This window comes from Diadema antillarum, unplaced genomic scaffold, assembly GCF_040938485.1.
Source record: "Diadema antillarum isolate AM-2024a unplaced genomic scaffold, OU_Dant_1.0 scf00000091, whole genome shotgun sequence".
NCBI lineage: Eukaryota > Metazoa > Echinodermata > Echinoidea > Diadematoida > Diadematidae > Diadema > Diadema antillarum.
Genome location: NW_027270980.1, coordinates 2,003,020 through 2,025,019, shown reverse-complemented (window position 1 = coordinate 2,025,019; position 22,000 = coordinate 2,003,020). Strand labels below are relative to the sequence as shown.

The following is a 22,000-nucleotide window of genomic DNA, read 5'->3' as shown; positions in this document are numbered from 1 at the left end:
CTTTCTACGACGACTTGTAGAATGGAGTCGAAGAATGATTGTCACCGATTAATGGCAGGTCGAGTTGAAGATGCCAATGAGGACACCTTCCAATCATTTCATCATAACGTTACAGACGCAGGAAATGAAGAAACTGCACTTCTCTCTGCTTCCGTACAGGTATGACATGCAACAGTCCCACTTGTTCTTATCCGTGTTGCGTCTGGCCTTTCTGTATGTAGCGACTACAAAGAATTCATTCACACGAACAGTAACAGCCCAACCAGACACCGTGCGAAATAAGCGTTGTGTACATGAGCGACAGGGCTGTGTGTATAGTTACCTACAAGTACACCAACAGTAAACTAGACTGGAAAGGCAAGTTGATCTTGAGTTAACATGGTTAATGAGACGCTAAATTAAAGTCACAATCACTCACAAACTGGACTGAACTGTTGATAATGATATTTTTTAAAGCAATTTTTCGCATCGATGTGTCTTCAGATCCTGGCTCTGTCTTCATACATAACAACATATTTTCATCATGGTCATGGCATGGCATGATGATATAAATTTCATGATTTTTGTTGGCCTATGCTGTAACAGTGGCAGTTTATTGGTAAATTAAATTAATGTTTGTGCAATGAGCTTGCGCTTAGCTAAGTTAGGAGTGCAACTCAGTTCGGGAAACCCACTCACAAGGGGGGCCCCTCCTTATAAGTAACCCGTCCCCCTTATAAGTAACCCCGTCCCCCTTATAAGTAACCCCCGGGGCACCCCTTATAAGGAGTCTCCACGCTTTTTTGCAATGCAACGCGAAAATGAAAGGACTGCGGCAATTCGCTTGATTATGTCCATAACGCTTCACAAGTTTCCTAGTTACGAAATTTGAGCAAAATCGGTTTGAGGCATCATATCTAAAATCATGGATTTAAATGCGATGTCAAACGACCCATGCGAATGCTGAAATGCGATTACTGGCGTGAGTGTCGCCAGGCGCGGCGGCGCGGCAATGCTTGAGTGCAGACGTGGCGACTGAGTCTCAGTCGCCACGTCTGCACTCAAGCATTGCCGCGCCGCCGCGCCTGGCGACACTCACGCCAGTAATCGCTCGCATTTCAGCATTCGCATGGGTCGTTTGACATCGCATTTAAATCCATGATTTTAGATATGATGCCTCAAACCGATTTTGCTCAAATTTCGTGAGTAACTAGGAAACTTGTGAAGCTTTATGGACATAATCAAGCGAATTGCCGCAGTCCTTTCATTTTCGCGTTGCATTGCAAAAAAGCATGGAGACTCCTTATAAGGGGTGCCCCGGGGGTTACTTATAAGGGGGACGGGGTTACTTATAAGGGGGACGGGTTACTTATAAGGAGGGGCCCCCCTTGTGAGTGGGTTTCCCGAACTGAACTTGAATACTTGAAATTGAACTTGTGTGAATACTATACTGTCTATGATCATCATCATCATGACATCATCATTCATTGCGAATCATGACATGATGTTGATTTGATATCTACTGTAAAAGTGGATATTTTCACGCAAGTAATATTTTGCGCTCGGCCGGGTAAGATGGATTTTGTGTGTTTTTAATTCCACGGAATCGGGAACATAATATGGCATGCTTTTATTTTCGCGCTAGCGTGTTGGTTACGCGAAATGCATGAAAATTTCCACACCGCAAAAATTTCCACTTTTATCAGTTTTACAGTACACATCAATGGCAATGCTGATTTATTGACTATTAATCAGCATTCAGTGTTACTTTTATTTTCAATAAACCGTCTGAGAGGCTGAACATGAAAGCCAAGTGTAATCCCCTGTAAAACTATCTTGTTGGATAGAGGCTACTGGATTAATTCAAATTTTATGAATTAGACCTATAATACAAATATCTTGCTGGATCAGTAAATCCACTTCTTAAAGGGGCTGTACAGAACTGGTTGAGGTGGGGATTCATGGTTTCTATATTCCTAAATGAGATAATGAGAAACCTCTTATGAAATATGAAAGAGCATGATATTTAATGAAGGATTCAACGTTTATTTGATGAAAATTGGTTTTCAAATGGCTGAGATATCCAAGAAAGTGATAATTATAAAAGACTACATGCCCCAACTTTATTAGGATATCTTTGTTTCACCTTGTTTTTGGATATCTCGGCCACTTCAAAACCGATTGTCATCAAATAAACTTTTGATACCCCTTGGAATTGCATGGCATGCTCTATGACATCTCATAGAGTGGTTTCTGCATATCTCGCAAAATGTTAAAAGCTAAATCCTCACCTCGACCAGAACTGTACCCACCCTTTAAGCAGTAAAATCATTTGATGCTAAACCAAGATTAGTAAACATTATTCCTTATTTTGTGATGTTGATATTTAATGACCATCATGGCAATAATACAGGTTGGTACTTGGATCATAATCATTGTTTTGCTGACACCAAATATAATTTGCATTTATAATCAAATGATGAGCCTATTTGACCCGTTGAGGACAAGTCCCGAGTAAACCTACTCGGGCAGGTGTTGTAGCAAAATCATTCCTTCCTCAACAGGTTAAAAAAACCCCTACAAGTTAGTTTCATTTACCTTTGAAGGTATAAAATTACACTCAAATAAAGTTTGAGAGGGCATACCTACCCAGAAACATTCGTGGCATGAAACTTTCACAAGTTGGAGCTTACGGCCTTTTTGGCGGTATGAAGCTTCCACAAATTGCCACTGGCATTCAGTATATCGTGTAGGAAAAAAACAAACAAACTTTTGCATGCATTTTACAACTGTACTTTTGTGGACCTTGGCTCCTCGCAAAATTTGCAAAAGTTTCATGCTGGCAAAAATGTCTGGTTTTACAGTATGTATTGTCAAGTGCGATTCATCATAATTTCAATGATATGTCTGGCTCCAGACCTTGAATTAGCCCTTAATTTGTGCAATTTCTTCCTGATGACAGGAAATCGGTTTGGAGAGGGTGAAACGTCCTGTTGCAGGCAACACTTCATTTGGCCTCTCTGTCTTCAATCTCATGAATGCCATCCTGGGCAGTGGTATTCTAGGATTGCCCTATGCCATGGCACAATCTGGGATCATTCTCTTCAGGTATGACATTTTTGTTCATAATTCTTTCTTATTTGGAGTCACTATTATGACCATTTAACAATTTCCTTCTTTGATTTGGCCTACATTTTCTATGTGCAAGTAGTAATGCAGGCAGTGCTTTTACAGGGTAGTCATGATTTGCACTTCAGGCTATGTGTACAAATTTCTTTATTTATTTAAAATGATGATCAGCAAAGCTACATTGTATGTTGCAGTGCAGATTCCTTAGAGAATCGGTATGTGACTCACAAGCTTGGAGGCTATTTATGTTTACCTTTGAAACTTTTGCAAACATCAGATAACATTCAAGGTATGAAATGTGTGTGCCAAAAAAGAGGCAAGAAATATGTTGAATATATTTTCTGTTAATGGACTGGGGATAATTTACCTGCAGTTAGATGAAATGTTATATAAAAAAATGTTCCAGATAAAAAGGGTAACTTGAAATGTTCATGAAGCAAAAGTGTCCATGCTTTAATATTCATATACTACAAAATAATTGTTATCATTTTGCCCTAAATATAATCCAAATATAGTCATCCACATTTGATAAACAAACCCAACCTGTAGTGCATCTAACTCAGCTTGTCACTTTTTTCAGGATTTAATATGAGTTAATGTTGTACAGAGGTCTGCTGCAGCTTCCAGGTTCAAACCCTCAAATCAAGGAAACAAATCAGCAAACAAAAGCAGTCTCACACATAGTCTTGTCACGTCTTTGTATTGCATACTGTGAATAATTTTTTTAAAAACATTTTTCCTGACACTGCTGCCTTACCTGATAAAGGTATATTGCCATAAGTCCCAATTGTTGTTGCTGGGTCCATGCTGCTTATAAATCTACATGTAGAGCAGGAACTATCCATGATGCTGCACATGGTCATTTTTACATTGTACATGGTGGTGATAGAGTAGGACTTCATTTTCAAAGCCCAGACCAAAGTCATTCATTGTACGATACACAAAGAGCTCTCATGAAGTGGGATCCAGATCGTCCTTTGACAGGTTTCCACCACAAGTTTGTGTAGTCAATTGCCATAGAAGTCAGAGTTACAATAGGATTTTATTTTTTTATTTTTTATAGTTGTGCAAGAAAGCAGCCATGGAGTAATTGAGGGATTTTGTAGATAAAGGAACACAGAACAAAGGCAGGTTTTAGAGACCAGGCTTTTTGCATTATCTATTCACTGTATTGCCCACCTTTTCTCTAAACCAGGCTATGAAGGTTTGCTCTCCAAGTCCAATGTCTGAATGGCTGCTTGAGTACATTGTATTTGATTATCATGCTGTGTCGTACCAATTCAAGGGTGTTTCATCCCATGAGATGAACAATTTCTTGCACCTGCCTCTGTGCCAATTCAATGTCTTACAAAGTCTGATCTTGGCCGTGCTTATCCTAGATAAATATTGTTGTGTTGTTAATGCCATGTCAAAACACATTGGAATACCTCAGACAAAATTGCGTACAGTGCAAAGTTCATCCTGTGTACCTGCACAAACTGTTCTTTACTCCTGACAGAAAAGAAAGTGCTCTCTGATTACATCTCTAACAGTACAATAACCAGAGAATTCAGTGAACTTAATCAAATTAAAGATACGAAAGTGGAATGACCTTCTCTGTGTCAGAGTATCAGCTGATGTTATGGCTTATGAGCTTCTCAAAACAACCAATCTGAAATCTCTTTCACAGTATGCCCCATTTACTGGTTGCACATAAAATGTATGCAATTTTGCCATTTGAATTTGTATTGTGGTGGCAAGAGGGAAGGAAATGATTTTCTCAGTAAATAGATATCTATGCACAGCTTGTGATCCATGGATGGGAGGAATGCAAGTCCAGCCGCATTTTGTGAGCAAAAAGATTTATCAAATTTGAAAGACTCTGTCATTTTTAACCTGAATGTGATTCCAATGTATCAGCTGGCCAAGGCACATACAGTATGTCATCATTGTTGAAAGGTTTTGTAAACAGATTATTTTGTAGTGCAGATTTGTTCTACCCTCCCCCACCCCCTCCCCATTTCATGGAGTACTGTGAATCGTGAAGAATGTGTTATGTTATAGTCTGAAACAATGTGAAACCAAATGCCAGCTACTTTGCCAACTGCATGCTACATTGTATGGTGCAAACCATTATATAAAAGCAAGGTTTCTGATATCACTTGGTTTGCTGTAATGAAAATACAGATGGACAACTATCAACCCTCTATATTATCCTATAAGTATATGATGTGGATAGTTCAACATTTGTGTACATTGTTCTCTCTCTCTACCTCCCTCCTCTTACAAGTTGTTTTTACCATTCGTACACAGGTAATGCACAACTTGTATTCAATCATGCTGCAAACAGACCTTCAAATTGATTAAACATAAACTGTGATAAGGACTGCTGTTATCGGACCGGAGTTGGGTATGACCAGGGAGGTGACACAGGTGGCTGTGATCTCAGCCTTGCACTCATTCTTGAACTCCCTGGTTGTTTCATGCTATCACTGTGTAACTTTTTGTCACCTCATGCAGCTAAACATCAGCCCTGCCATACATGTAAATGGCATTATAATCTGTACTACTGGTGTTTATGATTCCCATTTTGATAAGTACTGCAGTGTCTATTTAAAAAATGCTCTATACCGGTACTTGAAGGTGGGGCAGATCCAGGAATTCCGTATGGGGGGCGCCTTTACAAAATTAAATAATAATAAAGTGGGGCACACCTTGTGCGTCCCCGCCTGGATCCACCACTGTGTAGGTATGGGGGATATGAAATATGTTATTATGATTATTTAATTTTCATGATGATGTCACTGATAAGAATGACATGATAATCTTGATTGTGGAAATGATTATGATAGATTTGTGATCATCATTGTCATTACAATAACAGCAAAAATTCTGGTGTGTTTAGAGTAATATTTTGCACACATTTTTTCACCATTGATTTATAACAATTTGTTATCAATCAATATACCGCATGAAATTCGCTGCTCTGGAATATAGCAAATTCCACTTCAGCTGAAGCTCTGACGTACATTATACCAGGGAGGTGGGCCCACCTCCCTGATTATACAAAGTTTATTCAAAGGAACCAATGTCTCAATTTTCAAACTCTACTCATGCAAAACAAACATTTACAATACATGTTGAACATCTAATAACTTTAAGATTCAGGCATGATTTTTATTGTGTGTGTGTTAACCTATAGAATAGTACTCACATTAAAAAAATAATAATATCACATTCAATGACTTTGGAAAAATGGCATAAGGATAGAAGCACTTTTTTTTTTGTTACTGTGAAAACAAAATGGATAAGTATGTGAGGTGTGAAGTAAGATAAGTCATCTAGCTTCTTCCTTCACATTAACCATTGTTTTTCAGCTATTTACAGTTTTCTTTCTTTTCTTTTCTTTTCTTTTTTACAGTTTTATGTTGACGTTTGTGGCAGTGACAGCCAACTACTCTATCCACCTCTTGCTCAAGATGTGTGATCTCACAGGTCACAAGTCATATGAAGATATAGGTCACAGAGCTCTTGGTGTTCCAGGCAAGGTTAGCTCTATTTACTTCTCAAGATGCTTTATCACTATTCTCAGTATGATGGAGTCAATGGGGGCCTGAGCTTTTGAGTCTGGCAGAATTTGTCAGAGGCAAAATGACAAACAAGTTGGGAAAGCAATCACACAATAAATTGTGAGGACTGTACACAACAAGTACAGTGAGGGGAGGGCTAGGGACACACAACAAAGAAAACAAAACAATGGGGTGGGTTAGAAGTCAAAGGCAGAGAGCCCAACAGGGTGGGGAGCCCAACAGGTACCGGTAAGGAAGGGGATTAAACGAGGGGATTGGCAGACAAAGTCAGAGATGGACCAATGATGATTCCAAGGATCATACAATGTAGGGGCAATCTTTGACTTCTAACCCACCACTTTTGTTTTCTTTTTTTCTGTGTCCCTAGCCCTCCCCTCATTGTACTTGTTGTGTGTCATCCTTATACATGATTGCTTTCCATACTTGTTCAGTCAGACCGCGGCACGTATGCTAATGAGCCGTTCCAGCAAGATTTATTCAGCACTCTCGTTGACGATCTTTGCGTTCGAAAGGTGTCTCGTACGTGCGAGAGTTTGACATGGCTGTGGTTTTCACAGTGTAGCAACTTGTACATACATTCACCATGGCTACAAGTCATGGTAAATTGTTCTCCAGACTTTGATCTTTATTTTGATACCAAATTTGCGTATAATATCGGTTCTTATCATGACGATATAATGAGTTGAATTTGTGTAAATTTTACCTGCTTTTCACGGAAGATTTTGTTGTCTAAAGTTCATTTTTGGTTCCTGACCGGATTAAGAAACTGTTGTTTCTGATTTTGGCTTTTTCGTGGAGAGGAAACTTTGATGTTCATCATATATTTGAGTCAAAGAGACGCAAGCATGATTTATACTAGTTTTTCCGTTTTGAAATGTCTGTAAAATTCACTCTTAACCCTAACTAGGCCGGGCTATTTAGGTAGTTGATAGAGCCGGGGGGGGGCCTCCCAGGCCCCCCCTCCAGATCTCGGCTGTCTGCTGCGCGATCGCGACGAAAATTGGCACACACATTGCCTATGATGTAATCTAAAATAACTTGAAGTTAATTTTTCAAAAAATTATTATTTATGCTAAATTATGCTAATTTATGCATAATGATGCATGAAATCAGACTATTTGGTATAAATCACAAAATAAAGCTCAAAACAGGCACATTTTTTATGTAAATATTCTTTTTAGTGTCCTTAGCATATGTAATAAAAAAAATTGGAAGTATTTTATTGTTTTTTTTAATTTCTTATGTATTTGATTGTTTTTTCGACTTTATGTTTTTCATTGTTTTTTCGGTGAAATTTGTCCACAACATCGCTCCGAACAAGAAAATATGTTATTCATTGATTTTAATCAATAAAACACCAAAATAATCATGCTTTTATGAAATTTGCCTGTAAGCACAGTTTGCATTGAAATTGTACACGAATTCACGTTTTTGAGCAATTTTTGGTCTGACATGCATGTACACATTTATGCGTAACTTCGGAACCACGCGCCCGGGCGTCGCAAATTTGGTGTCAAAAGATGCGGGAGACTCGAAAGAAAAAAGTCATGAAACATCGCGGCGATAGCTTTTTGCGATTGCGATACATCGCGCGGAACGTTGAGGGGGGGGCCTCGGAGGCCCCCCCCCCCACCCGGCCTAGTTAGGGTTAAGCCGGAAGTATGCTCCACACAAAGTGTACAGTGACGCAAAAGAGCTCTGTCATTGGACATTGCTTGCATTCAGCACTTGAACTTGGTTTGAACTACACGCGTGCCTGTATGTAAGCATGCGCTATGCACGCACGTGGCATGAAACCGTAGCCGCGTAATGACGTAATGCAAGCGCTGAATGCAAGCGCTGTCCAATGAGAGAGCTTACTCTTGAGATTGCAAGGTTTCAAGCTGACCAGCACTGACATCGATGTATATTTTACTGGTTCCTGACCGGATTAAGCAACAAATTGTCAAGATATCTACATAGATACAAAGATTAAGAGATGGACTACCAAATAATGCATTTTCATTGAGACGCAAGGTGAATTTGGTATTCTTTTGACATCTTGAACGTGTATTACACGAATGACTTTTTTCATCATTTTTCAAGTTCAAATTACGCTATGATATTTTTCATTTACAATAATTTGAGTAACATGCGACAATAACTTACATATTTTCCTTGAATTTGATACCAAATTTGTGAATATAAGGTGTATTTTTGTTCCCGAAAGCCCAAGGACAAAATCCCCTTCCGCAGCTCATTACGTATGCAAGCCTCGAGCGGGCTTGCATACGAGTTGAAAAAATACGAGCGAATTATCGGGTGCTGCGGTCTGACTGTGTTTGTCACTTTGCCTCTGACAAAAATTCTGCTAGCATCAAAAGCTCGGGCTGCTTTTGACTCCATTTTACTCCACTTGCTCGCACTATTGGATAAGCAGTTTTCAGCAGCTTTTTTGCTTTGTTTATTTCCAGTATAGTTCAATTAGTCCATGAGCCAAGACCCCAAAAATGGGTTATTGGTACCACCTGAGGTGGCAAAACCTTTTTGGTGTCATTTTGTTTGTCGGACATAGATATGCTTATTAAGCTATGATAGCATTTCCAAATGAGTAGCTTAGTCATAATAAATGAATTTTTAACCGTTTTTGGTCTCGTTTTTATATCCCTATACTTCTGAATGGAAACTAACCGCTATACAAAGAAGAGCACTGCCTTCTTTATGTCCACAGGTGTTCTGTTGTAAACGCAGTGCGCTTAGTCTTTATTCAAGGCAGCGAAGGGAATATCCAAAGGGTTATGATGTCCACAGCTGTCACGCGATGCGCTTAGTCTTTATCTAGAACAATGTATCGTTATCATATCTAAAGTTCCTAATAAAAGGGATTATCTATACTGTTTTTATACTACCCTCTCAACAAATACATCAGTTTTAGACAAAAATCACTCTGTGCATTTACAATTTTATTTATCATAATGGATTGTAGTGTACCGGTACATTGTTTTTGCATTATCTTTCATTGTTGGATGGAGATAAAGCGACATTGGCGTGGTATTAGTGTTTTCACTGTAGCGTTTTCACCGGAAATTGATAAATAATTTAAAAATACGGTAAAATTCACGAGGAATAGCTTTTGTTGTTGTTGCTGTTTTTAGATAAAGGGATATACACTGTATTATAAGCTTTGGATATTCCCTTCGCCGTCTTGAATACAGACAAAGCGCTGTGGACATCATAACCTTTGGATATTCCCTTCGCTGCCTTGAATAAAGACTAAGCACACCGCGTTTACAACAGAACACCTGTGAACATACAGAAGACAGTGCTCTTCTTTGTATAGCGGTTGGTCTCGATTCAGAAGTATAGGGATAAAACAACGAAACTAAATTGGTTAAAAATTCATTTATTATGACTAAGCTACTCATTTGGAAATGCTATCATAGCTTGATAAGCATATCTATGCCCGACAAACAAAATGATACCAAAAAGGTTTTGCCACCTCAGATGGTACCAATATCTGGCCTGGCCCATGGACTAAATCTTGTAGCAGTAAGATGAGTTAACATTCTACATTGGAAGACAGTAGGTGAATTGTTACCATTGTATGTCATACTGACTACTGTACATGAACAGAAGGCAGTGAGGGTTTGTCCAATTAAGGAAAGATTGATTAATATGACAAGTGCTGACATGCCTTGTAATAATTCAGCTACTCACATCAATATTTAGAAAGTTCAATCATGAATGAGCATACTTTGAGATTCCACCTGTAGCATTATTATTTTCATTGGAAAAAGATGTCAACTTCACTGCCATTTCCCCCTCCTTTCTTTTTGTTTTTATTCAATTCAGCTAATGGCAGCCTGCTCGATTCTTCTTCAGAATACTGGAGGTTTGTTTTATTGTCTGTTTGTTCTTGTGTTACTCCATTGTGCAGAACAGTTGCATTCTGATTCCAAACACAAAGACCCACTAAAAGCAGGGGAAATTACATTTGAGAGTTTAACAAGTACTTGAAGCATGTGTCAAACTTGATCTGCCTTACAGTTAATAATTTCTTTTTTGCCATCCCTTATACAAGTTATAAAAGATGACCAGTGGTACATAATGGTAAAGATATTGGAATGCACAATTAGAAATTGCACAAAGATTAATGAAGTCAAAATCAAAATTACACATTGTACTCGCCTTGACACATCCAGATACGAATTTGACATCTTGATTTATATTATAAAAAGAGCTATGCTTCGAAATATTATACCATATTAATATTATTGGCATAAATCAATTGGAAAAGTGATAAAATTGGCTTTCCAGGCAGGTACAGTTTCAAACATTTTCACAACATCACATCTCTGATACACTTTTGTACATATTTCTGGATTGGATTGACTGAAATTGTTTTATGTGTTTCATCAGTAGATGGCATTTCATTTCATTTAAGGAATAAACAAATGAAATATACCAGACATTATGTTCGAGTTCAAAATTAGTCTTCAGATTTCCCCAAAAGATGATGGCATCAAACTCCAATCATCAAAGGCTCAAATTCACCTGTTGAATACTTTTGTGCATCCCTAGAAAAACTGACAGCTATTTGAATTATCATAGCCAATTGAAACCCCGGCTCTTGAATCTCCTTTGTAGTAAAGTGTACCATGCTGACATTGATTTTCAACATGGGGGCATTTTTAAGGTACAATGTATGAATTCTGTGGTCCTAAAGCTGTTAATGTGACTTTGCTACTAAAGTACATTAAGCCCTCAAATTGGCAAGAGCACAGCTTCTTTATAGATTCTAACATTACATGGTCATATTGTTGATATTGTGTCTTTTCTTCTTGTTCATGTCACAGCAATGTCCAGTTATCTCTTCATAGTGAAAAATGAAATGCCGGCGGTCATTGAGGCATTCACACATGAACATTTTGACCGAAGGTGAGTGAAAGTTCAGCGTACATTAGCTTGATAGGCAAGTCAGATTATTAAAATTTAGCAGTGACAGATTGTCCCGTTATCCTACTATTTGTGCATTTTCCTTTGACATATGTGTCTGTAGTCCTTTTGTTTTTACCTTGATGGTGAGCAGTTGTATCAAAGACATAATCAACTCTGCCAGAAGCACAAGTATCAAAAGAAATTCATCATTAATGCATTTTGATTGTCACTATAATAGTATTCATGTCTGTACCTTTATGGTAAGTGCTATCCTTAAGCATTACGTAGAATGTGTGGGATGGATCTTCTATTAAAAGTAATAAGTAAAGGTAATGTTGACTTGACAGAAGCCCACTTCAAAGTGCAGACTAGAGAGCACTCTATTTAAGAGTGAATGATAAATCTTAAATATCTTTGATCATAGTATTTTGTCAGAAATGTTTAAAAAAGCAGATAGTACCAACAGCACTTGTCCAAAACAATCAGTCTCCATGCAGAATGGTAACAGTCACTGCTTTTAAGTTCATTTGTTTTATTTTGTTTTTGTTTTTGTTTTTACTTAAGATTGTTTGTTTGTCTGTGTCTACATGTAGTGCCTGGTATCTGAATGGCACCTACCTGGTCCTCCTCATCGTCGTAGTCGTCATCCTCCCCCTGGCTTGTCTGCCCAAGATTGGTTTCCTCGGCTACACTAGTGCCTTCTCCATCCTCTGTATGGTCTTCTTCACAGCAGTCGTAAGTGTTGTACCCATCATGCAGCTAGCTTCTCCAGAGTTATAAATGATCATGATGAAGACAATTGGGGGGGGGGGGGCACAATGTGCAAACGTAACAGACTGTGATTGCTGTAGATACCCTGTCAGATTTTAAAGCTGTCAAAAAATCTGCCAAGGCATTCTGGGCGCTAATGAGAAACCTGGTGGGCCGTAATAAAATGTTAAAGGCTGTAACAAAACTTGGAGGCTGTCTGTAGTGGAACGTGACAGGAAATATGGCATGGTCTTGCTTGACCAGATGCCTGTCAGGATGGCATCTGGTAGCTACATGTCCACTGGAGCGAGGACTGGAAAGAGCAAGACAGGCATTCAAAGAAGGAAAAACAGGAGAATATCTCTCCTACTGACGGCGCACTACGTTTCAGGCAAACTGGGTTGCAGTGGAACATGGTGTAAAATGTAGTGTTTATTAGCAATTTGCCAGTTGGATGGAGGATCTCAAACATCATTACATGCTGCTATGATACTACAAGTAGGAATGGCTAAGGGTGAGTGGAAAATACTTTGATTCAGGGAAGGATAGCAGGCAAACTAATCTTTATTCAGTGGAATATTCAAACTAGGAAGGGAATGCTGACATAAACTTGTTTTGCAGAGCTAAAATGACTTTGTATGTGTTTGTGAATATCATGTTTGTAACGATAAAATCGATAAAATAGTACGGCCACCATGACAACTGGTAAGATTTCAACTGTATGGGACCTACTTTTTGCCAAGATCCAATGTACACGCTAATATTGTGATCTTCCAGATCATCTTCAAGAAGTTTGGTTTTCCGTGCCCCATCCCGGTGTACCCGGGACACAATTCCACTGGGATGGACTCAGGAGCGATGCGGGAGGGGTACAGTGTGGCCAGAGAATTTGCAGTCCAAGCCTACCAGGATCACGCGAATGCCTCAGAGTGTAGGGCGAAGCTCTTCACAATCACCCTGCAGGTAATACTGCATTGTCATTTAGTTTTGTCTCTTTGGATAGTCATATATAATGGCCATCATGATGATTATGGCTGCATAGTAAGCATCCAGTTTTGATGTCTGACATGCATCATGTGGACAGTCAAATCAGGACTGCCATATTCGAACAAGAACTGTCAAATCTTTAATCACAAATCTGCTGACAAATCTTTATCCTTTCTGAGTTCAGGTTTTTACTTTGATGTCCATATAATTCTGATTTGCCACTCCATAAGATTCTTACTCATGGAAAGAATGCCTCCTACTCTATCTCATTTGATTTGACAACATTCTTGTGTAGCAATACATCTCCAAAGAAGCCTTGTAGTTGTATACCTTGTAATTGATATCCATTATAACTATGGCATCTACTCATAGAATGAGTAGATTTTATGCCTTTGTTGGATCTAACGATTGATCCTGATGATGACAGAGTGACATTCGAAATTTCTTCATGGAAGGTAAAAATAGTTTCCACATGACTGCAGAAACTGTTGATTTCTGCTCAAAAATGGAGACCTACGTCTAAGAAATGTGTGAAGTAATGCTTTGACAACACAATTTCATTTGGGTAAGGACAAAAATGTGAAATATCACCTAAAAAAGATAATAAAAGTAATTGCAATCTCAGAGCATTTCCACTTGTGGTTGCTACATAATGGTTTATAATAAATTACATCGATTTCAATGTATTGGACCATAGCAGTATCCATCGAGCAAGGGTGAATCATATGCAGCTTGTTAATATACTGTATACGCTATATATTTCGCGGGGGTTTTATTTTCGCGAATTTCGCGAGTCGGGAGCTATTCGCGAAATTAACAACACGCGAAAATATTACCTTCCAAAATGAATCCCTTGCCTTGATGATACGAACATTTCAGTACTAGTATACCATGTCATGGCTTACCGAACAGACCATACTGGCTAAGCTTGTTTACGTACATATAGCACGTCCACGTCTACTTACGAATACTGTAGAGAGCCAATCCATTATCGCAAGGGGACCACTCGTCAGAAATCTAGCGCGATGGACTTAACCACTTCAAAGATGTTGAATTCTAACTTACTAGTTCGCAGAGTTTGGTAAGTTTTTTTCGTGCAGTGTATAACTAGTATCATTCTCATTTGCTGGTAAGTTGAAAATTCACACTTTCTTTGCCACTTCATATTTTCTCTGGTCCCCCAATCGCGAATTTAACCACTCACGAAAATGTGTGACAGCGGCAATTCGCGAAAATTTATGTACGCGAAAATTATAGCGTATACAGTAACTGTATGCAATTCAGTACTACTGCTAGGGCACGTTTTGATCATCATGTACTAATATAAGGCTCTACCTACCCACTGCTGAATGAGGATGGCGCTTCAGGAACAGAAGTCGGGTACACCAGCTTTTATTATCTCACACTTTTGATCTCTAAATACTTCACAACAACTCATTGTCCTGGCAAGTGGCTTCAGCCTGACGAGTTTCTTGGTAGAGCCTTTCAATGTACTGCAAGCAAATTCCAAATGGTGGAAGATGAATTTTTATACCTTCTGAGAACTACACTGTATGTTTTGTCAATTAATGAACATAGTTAGGCTGTTCCATCTTCCATCTTCCTGTGGCACATTTGTACACAATTTTTTCCTTTTTGTTTTTGTTTTTGTTTTTGTTTTTTGCAGACGGCATACACCATACCCACAATGGCATTCTCCTTTGTGTGTCACACTGCAGTTCTACCGATCTATGCAGAGCTGTCCAAGTAAGTTTGTATTTCCTTACAGCCAACTTTGTAAGTGGAGCTCTCTCTTGAGAAGCAGTATGGCTAGTTTTGTGCTTGCTATTTGGTTAACAAGCATTGCATTGTCATTTGTAACACAATCAGCTGAAAGTAAAATTTAGTAGGATGTAAAAAAAACCCTGACAGATTGTCCTGTGATGTCCTAGATGAAGCTGAACAGTGAGATTTAGCTTACAGTTGAGTTTAATATAAGACAGATGTTAATTGATAATGGCTGTTTTGACTGACTTCATTGTTTTATTTACACAGGCCAAGCAAACAGAGAATGCAGAATGTAGCCATAACATCCATCGGTATCTGCTTTTCCCTGTACATGATAGCGTCGCTGTTTGGCTATCTAACATTCTACGGTGAGACCTGCTTCCAGTATTTTCTAGTACAGTCGAAGATGTGTAGGGCAACCACTGAATGGAAAGTGTAGGGCAGGCTTATAGACAAAATGCCACTGTACTGTTGAAATGCAGGTTGACAGGCAGACTGATTTTTATCACACAGTGTCAGGGATGATGTCCATGACATGCATGTCTGCTGTATACATATGAATATGAAATTTTCTTTATGTTACTAACTGTCATATCTCGGATGTTCAGTGGATGCTAGGTGCTAGCTAGATGTGTTTTAGTGTCAGTTTCTTATAGTTGTTAGGCTACAGGTTTGACATCCCATGTATGAAAAAAAAAAGGGCGGTAGCATGAGAGTCAGAAATGCCAGCAGATTAAGAAGTAACTCAGTATCTGGCATACTAACACTGAATGTTGAATCTTTGGCTGCTGTACACTGTGACAGTGTAGACCTGAGATAACTGTGTAAGCCATATATTTTGTTTCTAGTGCAAAATTCACACATTGAGTCTTGCGAGACAGTGTCATTAGGGATTGAATTTGCAATACAGTGACAACAGGAGACTGAGATTTCAGCATCATTCCTTTTCAAGAAAAAAGTAGTGATTTCCCCCAGTTATTGTATAGTTATTGTACTTTTCTTGTGGATGATAATATTTTTTATGAGTTGTTAACCTCACTAATATAAGTCGACTTGCAAAATTACAAACAAACAAACAAACAAACAGACCCCCCCCCCCCCACACACACACACGCACACATCGTGAAATACAGGAAGTGTACTGTAATAGGCAATCAAAAATGCAACAAGGTTAATACTGTCCAGGCCCTTTTTAAACTATGTCCCGAACCTGACAGTGAAGGGGGAACTGTTTGTACCTTGACCACTCATGACATTCAAGGGCCAAAGCTCCTGGGAATATTAGTTGCAGATAGGCAGCTGAGGCAAGACCTAACCAGATATCGCAACACTCGCTATCACAGCAAACTGAACTTTTCGTTGCAACTGTGGTCCTTATGATAGAAAAGGTGTATTTTTCCCTGCATGCACAGATGACCCTTAGTACTGGTTGATCATAGCACTTAGAATCCAGCACTCAGAATATACACTGTAGATTTCTGATTTATTACGTACATGTATGTATCTGGACTGTTTCAGCTAATGGTATGCAGTTGAATGCCAGAAGAGACTCTATTGCACAACAATCTTGGCATGACCATAACATGTTCTACATTGTCAAAAGTATACAAACAAACAAACTGCAACTAAGGGTGAAAGCCAAAAAGCTCCTTTAATGCTCCCATATGGACTCAGTGATGATGCTGATATTGTTCATTGTCAAGGATATTCTAGTTAACAAACAAAAAACCAGAAAAACAAAAACCCCAAAGAGCTCATGGAATACTACCTTGAGGAGTCTAATGATGCTCATGTTGGGCATTTTGTGGTGTTTTCAGATGCCATCAACAGTGAGGTCCTCTATGGATACAGCATGTATAATCCAGATGACATGCTCATCCTCATTGTGAGAATAGCTGTCGTCATAGCAATCGTCTTCACTGTGCCCATCATCCATTATCCGGTAAGAGGTCAATCATTTCTCCTCCATGGTTTTGTGAAGCAAGTGTCAGAAGCCTTTTCTTTTGAGAGTTTCTTACCCTGTTTTCATCATAATGGAAGGGAAATAGCTCCCTCTCCTTGTTTACTTTGTGGAAGATTTTTTGTTTAAAAAAAAAGATAATTGGTGTCACAGGGTATTACAAGTGCCATGTCAATTAGTTAGACTTTATCTCTGGTCTGGTGATAACATGATGATGACATTGCTTGGATTCCTTTTTCGATTCTTGAATCCATTTTTGCAGATAGTAATTAGTGTTCATTTCTCAATAATGAGTATAAAACAATGTTATTTCTTGTGCAAATGTGACATTTGTGTGACTAGTACTGACTTTCGAATGTGACAAAAAGTCAATTAGTTAGACTTCACCTCTGGTCTGGCGATACATGATGGTGACAATGCTGAGATTCCTTTTTTGTTATCCTTGGATCCATTCCTGCTGATAGTAAGTGTTAATTTCTCAATAATGAGCATAAAACAATGTCAATTTCTTGTGCAAATGTGACATTCATGTGACCATCATTGACTTTTGAATGCAACAAATTCTCCTAAGATGAATTGCAGCAAGCAATCGTGCAGGTAAGAAATTAAATTGGAATAACTTCACCCACCCCACAGGGAAGGATCGCCCTGCTCATGATCTTCGGTACGGCCTTTCCGTCATACTCAAGGTTCTCATGGATACGTCACTTCCTCTCCACATTCTTTCTCCTGTCGGTTGTCTGCACACTGGCCCTGTGTGTACCAACTATCACGCAAATATTTGGCATTACAGGTAGTTGTTGTCATTTTTCCATACATTACCCGACAGTCAGCTCGAATAACTCCTTTTTTTTTTATACAAAAGAATCTTTCTCTGGTTGGGTGGGTGATCAGTCTGTTGCAGATGTTTTCAAACTGCCTTCTCCAGTTTTTAAGCGAATCAAATGAAATCTGGCACGCATGTTGAGCTCAATGTAAAATTGTACGAGGCACACAAGCAATTCAGAAGAAATTTGGCACGTATGGTGATTTTGATGTTAATTTTTGCAAGACATATTTTTCAGAAGTATTGGAAATTATGATGCCATTGTAGTAGCACATTAGTTGCTGTTTATTATTCATGCTAGCATACCAGTAGAGAGATGTTACTGCATATACAATGTAAGTGGGCTATTAATTACCTTCAGTGACATTTCTATATTTTTCCCCAATAAGCCCTCTGCATGTGTGATTCACAGGGTTTACCTGTTATACCTAGTATGTTTGTAAAGACCACTGTTCAATGTTTGGTGAATAGAAATTGGACATTCAGGTCATGATCAGAATGTTATTGTAAAAATTTGTTATGACAGCAGAGAATGGTCTGCATGCTGTCTTATATTTGTATACCACATGGTAGTCTTCATGTGCAAACGTAATGGGATGTTGACCTAACCCATTGAGGATAGTCTGATTTTGCTATAACATCCATTTCCCATGGATAACTGAATGAGGTTCAAGTGATCATTTATTCCATACTGTCCGTATTTCCCTTCTGTGTGTGTGTGTGTGTGTGTGTGTGTGTGTGTGTGTGTGTGTGTGTGTGTGTGTGTGTGTATGTGTATGTGTGTGTGTGCGTGTGTGTCTGTATGTCACTACAGAATAGCTGTCTCATCTGGAGTGAATTCTCTCCTATAAAACCTAGTTCATGATGAAAATCTGATTTTTGTGGCTAATGTGTTAACCTGTGTTCTAGAACTGCCTTCCTTGTGCATTTCATTGTCTATCATCAATAACTATGACAAGAAGCTCCGCCTCTTTGTAATGGTCACAGCGTTGTAGCACCACTCAGATAATATCAAATGAGGAGTCATTGGTATGTAGTGTGCCTACCAAAAGATTCAAAGCGTATTTCTTGTGATACATAATATGTACAAATTTGGACTTTTCCCATGATGCAGGATATTGGACAGCAATAGATAAAAGATATTACAAGCAGAATCAATAGGATTTTTTTTTTTCAGATGTGTCACCTGATCAAGGTGTCAATTTCAAAGTGCTCATGGGATTTCATTTTGATATAGGTTGACTATCAATAAGTCATGATTTGCCTTTAGGAATTCACTCAAAATGGCACAAAGCTGCTGCTGTACCAGGTCCTTGCTTTTCTGCATTCACTCACGGTTTCCTTAACCCGTTGAGGACGAGTCCCGAGTATACTCGGGCAGTTTTCTATGGGAAATATGTGTTGTAGCAAAATCAGTCCGTCCTCAACGGCTTAATTTAATGTTGTATGTGCACCTATTGCCATGCCACTAGATCTCATCTTTCAATCAACAAATCATTAGTTTTGTCATCACTTGTTTTATTTTGCTGTAGGTGCCACTGCCTCAACAAGCTTGGTGTTCTTCCTGCCATCCCTATTCTACCTCAAACTGGGACGTGAACCTTTCAACTCCAGACCAAAGATCCTGGTGAGAGAGGCTAGCAACGCCTAATGCCTGTTTACAGAATTCGTATGAATAGGCTTAAGCACTTATCTAGCTTCAAAGAGGTTCCAACTTTCTTTTTAAAAATTTGTAATGCATTTACATGTGTACACACTTTGTTGTTTGTTGTTTTATTTTTTGTGTTCTGTGTACTTCCTATTAATGGTGTGTATAATGTAGTTTTTTGTTAATTTTATTTCATTTTCATTCATTTTTGTTTTTTATGCTGAATAAATTAAACTGAATTGAAATTGAATGAAAATGTGTCATGTACTTCAAGAATGCATCTTAAATGCAGTCAGTGTTCAAGTAACGTGTGTACACATTTACATTCCCCTAAATGTTTTAGGAATGGTAAATGTTGCCAACTTCAGCACTTTGCCTGCATGGGTTCAGGGGCGGATCCAGGAATTCCGTAAAGGGGAGACGCCTTTACAATATTAAAGAGGGGGGGGGGGGGTGGGTTTAATTTATTTTGTTTTGACGGAAAAAAAAAGAGGGGGCACGCACCCGATGCACCCCCCCCCCCCCTTTACTGTGGGTTCCTTGCACACTGAGACCTTGTGCTTCTATTAAATGAGACAGGTATTATGTCATGAACTGAAGGGCTGAAAAGGCACACACAAATGTGATAATCTCTTCAAAGGAACATAATGTGCTCTGGCAGTGGCACAGATGTTAAGGAATTGTTGTAGCTTAGAGAGGATGGGGGGGGGGGTGGAGTGGATGGCTGATGATGAATGATGTGTCAAATATCAAATTCTGTTCCAATAAACTGCAATCAAAACTGTCCTCTATCACCTCTGACCACAGATTGAGATTGAAGTATTGGATGAAATGAATGATTGAAGATGTACATAATTCTCTTGTCGAAGTATTCTGACAACTAGCTCTTATTGTTATCTTTCGATCTTCTGTCTTTCAGTCCTAGCAATTTATCCATTAGATTATATGTGGAGTAATATATGTACCCATCTCTCTACTCACATCTGTGTTTCACATTACATCTATGATTATATCTAAGTCTGTCTATCAACCTATTCATCTGTTCATCTGTATATCTTTTCATCCATTTGCCTATCTATCCACAATCTATTTTTCTGTCTATCTATCTATCTATCTATCTATCTATCTATCTATCTATCTATCTATCTAAGACTATCTATTTATCTATCTATATATCTATCTGTCCGTCTATATATTTATCTATCTATCTATCTATCTATCTAGTAGCCTTTCTATCTGTCTATCTATCTATATGTTTCCTGGGAATTACAAATCACTCTCTCTCTAAAAGAAGAAATAAAAAGAAGTGGAAAGATTTCATTTTAAACATTTCATCTTAGAATATGCAGTGTCAGATGATTATAGGTATTTGGTCAGATTAGTTTAATGTCTTTTTCTGTCTTTCTCGTTGCCAGGCAACATGTCTCCTTGTGGCAAGCATCATCTTCCTCGTCCTCAGCCTGTCTACCATCATCTATGGGATGGTCTCCGCTGATACCTCAACATGAACTCCACCCACCCTCTTCTCTGGGAATCAGCGGTTGCCATGGTGCTGTGAGATGCAAAGTGGTTTTGGTGATCGCTACATTCAAAGCTCGTCTTTTTGTCATATGTAGAACAAGTTACAGATACCATGAATTATATATGGTTTCCATGGATACCACAGAAGAAACTTGTCTTTTGGCACAATTTCTGTGGATGATTTAATGTTGGCCCCTCTCCTAACATCTGCAGAGTATTAACCAGTGTATGTCAGACACCTGTGCCTGGTTTCATTATCCTAGCAGCCAGTGTATTTTTTTTTCTTTTTTGGTGGTCACATTGCAATGTGCCGTGTTCTGCAGGGTCCTCTTGTGCATTTGAACAGCAATTTGTAATATTCTATTCACCTGTTGTTTGAATCAAAGAGTATCAGGGTATGTCTTGGTTCTGCTCTGTATAAATCATATTTTGGGTGTTATTCTTTGTGGTAATATAATCTAAACTTCATCACTGAATTTCATCAATTTGAATGTAATCAAAACTAATATCTGCCATTATCATCAGGGTGCCTTAAGTACTGAATAAATTGAGTAGCCTGTTATACAGCATCATAGTAACCTACGGGAATTCAACACCTCTTGCAATAGTACAACTGATATTTCTCATGTATTTGAGGTATTGACGTAATTTCCTCTCTAATATAAACTACTGAAATATTTGCATAAGGTTATGTATTGCTCAAGGATTTTGCTATTTCATATTGTATTCTACATTGTGTGCTTGTGTCTCCTTTACCTGAAAAAAAAAACTACCTTTGGTTTGTAAATTCTTGAGACTTTTAGTAGATTAATATTTGTGGATAAGCTAAATATATACTTGGTTTCATGAATATGCAGGCTTTATTCTTTTCCTTGTCATTTCTGTTGCAGTAGTTGCCAAGTGTATGAATATGCACGTACTGACACTTTTGTGCCAGAGTCTATGAC

At 38.5% G+C, this 22,000-nt stretch overlaps 1 protein-coding gene across 1 annotated transcript; it reads left to right on the top strand.

Moving 5' to 3' along the window:
• The first annotated feature begins 21 nt into the window (after positions 1-21).
• Positions 22-21,040, top strand: LOC139718187 (probable sodium-coupled neutral amino acid transporter 6). Its single transcript, XM_071629667.1, has 13 exons — positions 22-159; positions 2,942-3,087; positions 6,509-6,635; positions 10,509-10,548; positions 11,513-11,594; positions 12,188-12,329; positions 13,122-13,307; positions 14,998-15,077; positions 15,366-15,466; positions 16,916-17,040; positions 17,695-17,851; positions 19,417-19,511; positions 20,948-21,040. The coding sequence occupies exons 1-13, from the start codon at positions 22-24 to the stop codon at positions 21,038-21,040; spliced, it is 1,512 nt and encodes a 503-aa protein (XP_071485768.1).
• The last annotated feature ends 960 nt before the right edge of the window (positions 21,041-22,000 follow it).

What these genes read in the sequence shown, in the direction of transcription:
- LOC139718187 (XM_071629667.1), top strand. Translation starts at nt 22, where the DNA reads ATGGAGTCGAAGAATGATTGTCACCGATTAATGGCAGGTCGAGTTGAA. An exon ending in CATGAACATTTTGACCGAAG is followed by an intron (nt 11,595 to 12,187) that starts GTGAGTGAAAGT and finishes GTCTACATGTAG; the next exon opens with TGCCTGGTATCTGAATGGCA. An exon ending in ACTCCAGACCAAAGATCCTG is followed by an intron (nt 19,512 to 20,947) that starts GTGAGAGAGGCT and finishes TCTCGTTGCCAG; the next exon opens with GCAACATGTCTCCTTGTGGC.